This window comes from Lathyrus oleraceus, chromosome 1 (assembly GCF_024323335.1).
Source record: "Lathyrus oleraceus cultivar Zhongwan6 chromosome 1, CAAS_Psat_ZW6_1.0, whole genome shotgun sequence".
Taxonomy (NCBI): domain Eukaryota; kingdom Viridiplantae; phylum Streptophyta; class Magnoliopsida; order Fabales; family Fabaceae; genus Lathyrus; species Lathyrus oleraceus.
Genome location: NC_066579.1, coordinates 327,978,550 through 327,986,299, shown reverse-complemented (window position 1 = coordinate 327,986,299; position 7,750 = coordinate 327,978,550). Strand labels below are relative to the sequence as shown.

The window sequence follows — 7,750 nt, the reverse complement described above, 5'->3', positions numbered from 1 at the left end:
AGTGTGTTACTCCAACCTCCTTTGCCAACCTCATTCCTGCAATCAAAGCTTCATACTCCGCCTGGTTATTACTAGCCTGAAAATTAAAACACAAATAATATTCTAAGACCAGATCACCCGGGCCCTCCAATACTATCTCAGCTCCACTTCCTTTAAGATCAGGGGATCCATCCATAGATAGAGTCCATCTGCATTATGACTCTTCCGAGGCCAGAGAGCTCAATTCAACTAGGAAATCATCAAGCACTTGAGATTTGATGCTACTTCGAGGCACAAATTTTATATCATACTCTGACAATTCTACTACACAGGCCACCATTCTTCCTATCAAGTATGGTTTCTTTAAGACCTGCTTAATAGGGTCATTGGTTTTAACAATGAAAGGGTGTCCCTAGAAGTAGTATCTCAATGTCCGAGTTGTAATCACTACTTCCAATGCAAGACACTCAAACTTATGATAACACAACTCGGCTCCTCTTAGCACCTGACTAACAAAATATATTGGCTTTTCTCCTTCATCCGTCTCCTAGATTAACATGAAACTCATAGCCTTGTCTGAAACAGCTAAGTACAGGATGAGAGGTTGGTTCTCCTCCGGTCGTATCATGATGGGAGGTACAAACAAGAAATATTTTACTTCTTTAATAACATTTTCAAATTCTTTCATCCACTGGAACTTCGCTGACTTCTTCACTGCAGTGAAGAAATGAATTGACGTATCCCCTGACAAGACAAGAAGCGAGATAAAGCGGCTAAAAGTATTGTCAATTATGGTACCTCTTTTACTTTTGACGGAATTTTCGTATCAATGATTACTTGACATTTATCTGGGTTTGCTTCTATTCCCCGGCTGGTCAACATAAACCCAAGGAATTTACCAGCTTGAAACCTGAAAGTGCACTTGTCCAGGTTAAGCCTCATGTTGTAACTTCTAATTGATGCAAATGTTTATTCTAAATCTTTGACGTGTTCCCGGTTTTCTGAAGTTTTGATCACCATATCATCCACATATACCTCTAGGTTCCTCCTATATGTGAAGCGAATACCATATATATCGTTCTTTGGTAGGTAGCCCCATCATTTTTTAGTACGAAAGGCATCACCTCATAATAATATTTATTCATGTTCATCATGAATGTAGTCTTTGGAGCATCCAACGAATTCATCAAGATCTGATTGTAACCCAAGTAAGCATTCATGAAGCCGAGAAGACAGAAACATGAAGCCCCGTCGATGAGTCAATCAATGTGAGGAAGCATATAAGGATCTTTGGTACATGCATTATTCAAGTAAGTGAAATCCATGCACATTCACCATTTTCCCGATTTCTTTTTTATCATGACTATATTATCCAACTAGGTCGGGTACTTAATTTCATGAATGAAACCGACCTTCACAAGCTTTCCTGATTCATCTTTTATCGCTCTTCTCTTCTCCTCTCTATCCTTCCGCTTTCTCTAAGACACTGATAAACTATGTTTGGATCGATTATGGGCATGTCATCCAGTTTCCATGCAAACAGATCTATGTTCTCCTTCAATATTCTTATGATCTCGCTCAAGAGACAAATTAGAACCAATCTGAATTGTTTGGGTTACTTGGCCATCGATTTGTACCTTCTTCACATCCTCGATGGGTGTCTGACTATCTTCCACCATGTCTCCTCTTGGATCAATATCAACTATATTCACCTTTAAATGATCACCTTTTATTGGCTCATCAGGTTGAGCTTCAGACTGTCTTTATAACATTTCCTTGCTAATCCTTGATCACCTTTTTATTACCCCTACATGGCCATTTTTGAGAGGATACTTCAGTGTGAGGTATAAAGTGGATAACTCCGCCTCCAAAGTATCGAATGACGGTCTGCAAATAATAATGTTGTAAGGAGACGCGACATTGACAATCAAGTACCTAACTTGACACTTTTCGCGTTGTCTCCATTACCAAAAGTTGTTATCACGAATAGATTCCCTAGAACCTGCACCTGCTCTCCAGAGAAACCGACCAAAGTATCTTTAAAAGGTAACAACTCGGCGGTATCAAAATTCATACCCTTGAATGCATCCCAATACAAAACATCTATTGAACTTCTCGGATCTACTAAGACTCGCGTCACGCTCTAATCATGAATTTGTACTTTAATTATCATTGTGTCGTTCTTATGAGCCAATACTCCTTCGGTATCTTTTCTAGAAAAATTGATTACGGTCGTGTTTTCATCTCCTTCTGAAAGTGGCTTCTTTGTGATATGCATCACTTCCCGATCATATCTTTTCCTAGATGAACTGGAATTTCCTCCTCTGTAAATTCTCCAGCAATGGTGTTCAATGTATGACGGGTCACTCGGGCTTCGTGGACCTCATCCATATTTCCCCCTTCTTTTACGGAGGATTTTCCGAGCTGATATCCCCCATAAGAGGACTTCTCTTTCCTGGCTATCCTCCAACATCTTTCACATAAGACAACAAACGACATCTCTGAATTAAGATCTTGATTTATCTTTTGAGCTAATGACAATCTTCCGCGTGATGACCACGAAGTCCGTGGTATGCACACCATGCATTCTCGTCTTTTCCCATCACGTCGTGGACTCCATACTGCTCTCCTCCCCTTTGATATAGTGTTCTGCTCTGGTAATAACGTCATCCATGCTGGATGCCGACTTTTGTGTTAGGGATTCATTGAATTGCCTGACTTTGAGACCATGTTGAAATGCCCCCACGAACATCTCCTGTTCGGATGAGACACCTTAATGGTTTCTTCGTTGAACCTCACCAGATACTCTTTGAGAGACTCCGAGTACCCTTGTTGGACGTTGAATAAACTGGTAGTCAACATTTTTCTATGTCTGCTTGCTGAAAAGTGTTATACCGTCTTTTTAGTTAGGTCCTAGTAGCTAACGAATGAGAATTTGGATAAGCTGATATACCATCGCAGAGCCCCCTCCTTAAAGGTACCTGCCATGAGTTTACACTTAAGGGATTCGAAAGCCCCTGTTATTTTCATCTGATTGTTGATTGCACTAATGTGCTCCCGTGGGTCGGTTTTACCATTAAAAGATACCAATGACGATGGTTTGAAGTTCTCTGGAACTTGATCATCCCAGCTTGCCTTGGACAATGGTTGGGAATCCTAAAGCTCCTCATATGCATCCCATCATGTTGACTATGTGTTTGTAAAATATGGACGCTATCTTGCAATATTTCATTTTGTTGACAGAGAGCCTCCACCACTGCGAGCAATTGGGTTAAATCTGGTGGCAGAGGTGGATCACTTCGACTGGATATGATCCAGATATCGCACAACTGGACTATTAGCGATTTTGATGATGATTTTCTGGTGGTCTGGGAAAATTTTATCAAGGACCCACGGTGGGCGCCAAATATTCTTACTAAAAACACTAAAAGGTTGACTTCCCTGATGCTTGTCAATGAGAGCCTCAAATTATTGATTAAGTTTCTGTAAATGTTTTTTTCTTTCCAGATCATTATTGTTTTCCTTTCCTCATTTCTTGATGTCCCTTATATAGGCCCATTCCTCACCCCCAACAATCATGAAGAACCCTTTCCTCTTCCTTCCTACATTAAAAGCCTAGAAAATTGTCACCACTTTATCATTTAATTTTACTTCTTAATGGCTTGTAACGCCTGCTTCATTATGGTGTCATTATGACCTTTCATTTTCCGAGACCGTTTCTAGATGGTGGCCTTTCGTCCGTCTATTATCTCGCCTTATCCGGGTTCCATACCCAACGACACAAGACTCTCGACCTCGGCCCATGAGGACCATCAACCCGACAATACTGTGATTTCATTAGACCGGGTTACATCTCGGGTATCCCTTAGACGAGTCCGTGTTCTAGCTCTGTCTATTACCCGACTTCTACCCGAATCATCTCTACTTCATTATTGATTTCTTTTAATTTTGCACATCGACTGGTCAAAATAATTTTCGAAATGTAAAATTATTATCATCAAACTTCTACCATTAAAAATTATTTTTCTTCAAATCTTATTTCATTCAACATATTTTTATTAATTATACTGAATTCATGTGAATTTCAACCAAATGCATTCAAATTGAAATGTGTGTATCATCGAATCTAAATATCATGAGGAAAAAAAAAAGAAAAAAAAAAGGTCTTATCTAAAATAACAAAATTAATGAGGCAAAGCAACAAGGATATATATATTAGTTGTGCAAACATCCCTTTGAGATCAAAGCATAATCAACACAAAAACAAAGATTACATTATATCTTGTATGCAAAATGCTTTTTGTCTATTAAATCCAAGCAAAAGACCAAGTATTTGATACAAAACAAAAAGAATGTAAAAGTAGAAGTTTATTAAGGCTTATTCATGGAAGATGAAAAAGAGAAGAGTGATTAACATGATGATCAGACCAATGTGAATGTGTCCAATACGACTGATCAACGGTGTTAGGAACATCAAACAAACAATTACCCGCACTAGCTTCCCAATCCAACGATCCAAATCCATTTGATAACTGCTGCTGATGGAGCAACGACAACCGTTGATGGCTGTTCTGTTGCTGTGCTACGTGTACCTGATCATTCCCGTGTTGCTGTTGATGTTGATGATTAAAACCGAACCCAAACGACGACGCATCTATAATATTGTTCCCAAACAAAAACGCATCGTTTTTTGATCTTGGAGTAACGGTAGCGTTAGATATCGGAGTGTTGGATATCGCCTCCGTGGCGGCGGCGGTGAAGGTGGAGCTTTCACTGTTGGACTTGTGCTCGTCCGCCCCCGGTGGTGATGAAGCCGTACTGGAGGAAGATGAAACTGCCTTTGAGTTTTTGGAGTGCTTTGATTTGCGGGAACCGCCGCCGACGGGGACGTTACGGAGGACGCCGCCTTTGGTCCAGTAACGGCGGCAGTTTTTACAGAAATGGCGAGGCTGAGAGAGGTTGTAGTTGTTGTAGTAGCAGAACTTTGTGTTAAAGGAATCACAACGAGGACACTTCAAAGCATGATTAAGATGTTGATGATGATTAACGCCTTCGATGGAGTGAAATTCTTGCATTTCGGGAAAATATCTGGGATTTGTTGTATGATTTTCTCGGAATTCGTGTGTAGTGAGGGGTCTTTGAGAGGAATAGTTGAAAGGAAAAAATAGCAATGAGACAAATATCGCATGCCTGTTCTTATTCTTATAGGCTATGTTTGGTAAAACTAAACTAGCTAATAGCGGGTAGGAGATATCTCATTACGGATACTTGAAAATTGATGATTCTTAGAATGATAAATCATAAGTTAATTTGAGTGTTTCGTGATATTTTTAATAAAAAATGGTTTAATATCTTTTTTAATTTTGAATTTTATTTTATTTTTTTAATTTTAAAAAAAATTATATTGATCACTTAACTATTCAAAATATTTTTTATTAATTATTTTTATTTTATTAATAATAGAAAAATTCAAAAATTGATCTGTAAATTTGTCACTAATTAGATGAAAATGATTAACATGATATTTTTTAAAGAGTTAAGAAATCAATATAAATCGTTTTAAAGTTAAGGAATCAAAATGAGTCTCGAAATAAAGATGTAACACTAAAAAGATTATTAAACCATAAAAAATTCATGGTTTCCCTATCTTACTATTATATTACATTATTAAATTAACTTTTATTTGATAAAAATAAATATAGTAATAAAAACATGCAGAATATTTTTAATATGTGAAAAATTGAAGATAGTATCAAAAAATATTAAATTTATCTAGAGTCCTCGTTAATATTCCAACATTCAATTTTAATTTCTTAAAAAAATTTCTACAAAGAATGTTTGTCCTAAAGTTTTCTGTCCTTAATTTTGGGTTTTGCCGTCTCTTACACTATGTTGCACATAGTCATTTAAAGATAACATGATGTTTGACTATAGAAAAATGCTTTAGATTATAGGGTTTCAAACCTCCCTAAATTCCTTCAAATTCCAAAAAAAAAAAAAAAATCTAAGTTCATGGAGCAAACGACATTGTTCTATCTTCAACTTTTCATCAAAGTCACTTTATTTTCTAGATAAATTTTTGAAATAGAAAAAACAAAAGACGATTTTGTAAGCATAACCTAGGTAGAGTTAACTAATGCATATAGCAGTAAGCAAAAATTTCAAATTCTAAACTTGGTTTGTAGTGGAAGTTATGATGCTAATAGGTAGAGTAAACACAAAAGCTAAAGCTCTACATATTTAGTTATACATCTTTCTCATTCAAAGCTTTGCATATCAATAATAGTTTTTGCATCTAATTAGTGTTAATATGTATATGATCATCTTTCTTGTTCGTTCTGACTTATTCAGTCTCGTTTCTAACACAGTTGAACTTTCATTCGCCGGTGTCATCTACACTGCTTTAATATTTTTTTATGTGAATCAAGGTGGTGTTGAGCAAGCACATTGTGTGTTTGATGATATGACTCAAAGAAGTGTTTGGAATTCTATATTTATTGGGTACATTAAGTGCTGTGAATTCAAGCTGGAATTACATTAGTAAGAGTCGTTACACAGGAAATGTGAAAATCAGTAATTCTAGCTCTAATAACATTGATCTGGGTCCCATATATACTATACTCATCCAACACCAATAACATTGATTTGTTTTCCATAGATACTAAAAGTAATAATTTATATTTCGCTTTCTATCTTGTTATTACACTAAAAGCAAGCAGCATATGAACATGCTTTAATATATTATATATATATATATATATATATATATATATATATATATATATATATATATATATATATATATATATATATATATATATATATATATATATATATATAGTTTTTTAATAGAATAATTATATTTGCATTAACTCACAAGATAAAAAATGATGCAATATTTAACGTTTTTGAATAACATCTAAATTACATAATGAATTTCGAAATAATATTATAATTTTCAAGATAGTGAAAACGTCCAAGGAGAATTTATGATATCAATCAAAATAAAGAAAATTCATAATATCGTTGCAATTTTATTTTAGAATAGTAGAGAATAACCTTATTATTATTATAGATTAATATAATTGAATTCAAAATTACAATGCTATTATTTTATGTATCTCGTTAAATTTCATTGTAAAATTTTGGGTTAAATATGTTTCCGGTCCTGATAAATATCCCAACATTCAATTTTAGACCCTAAAAAGTTTTCCTTCAAAGAATTGTCCTCCTAAAATTTTTCGTCCATAATTTTTGTCTCTACCATCTATCTGGTCTAACAGAAGATGACGTGGCATATGCCACGTCACTTAAACTCAACATCATGTTGACTATAAAATATGCTTTAGATTGTGGGGGTTTTAAACCTCCCTAAAGCACAAACATAAACATAAAAGAATACTCTTTCCCTTCACTCACTACGCCAAAAACTGGAATAGACAGCGCCCCTTAGAGGGCGCTTTATTACAAAAGCGCACTCTAAAGTGAAGAGAAAAAATAAGGAGCGAACAACTTGAATAGACAGCGCACTTTAGAGGGCGCTTTTGTAACAAAGCGCCCTCTAAAGTGAAGCGAAAAAATAATGAGGAAATGAAGGGACACCAATAGAGGACGCTTTATTGAAAGCGCCCTCTAAGGGTAACCTTAGAGGGCGCTTCTAAAAAAGCGCTCTCTATGTCCATGTACATTTCCAGTTTATAAGGCGCTTTTTGGAAAGCCTTAGAGAGCGCTTTTAGAAGCGCCCTCTTAGGCCCCCTTTAGAGGGCGCTTT

General features: G+C 35.9%; 1 protein-coding gene across 1 annotated transcript; it reads right to left on the bottom strand.

Moving 5' to 3' along the window:
* Positions 1-4,167: 4,167 nt before the first annotated feature.
* Positions 4,168-5,205, bottom strand: LOC127133891 (dof zinc finger protein DOF5.4). Its single transcript, XM_051061767.1, has one exon. The coding sequence runs from the start codon at positions 5,052-5,054 to the stop codon at positions 4,362-4,364; it is 693 nt and encodes a 230-aa protein (XP_050917724.1). The 5' UTR covers positions 5,055-5,205; the 3' UTR covers positions 4,168-4,361.
* Between the last annotated feature and the right edge of the window lie 2,545 nt (positions 5,206-7,750).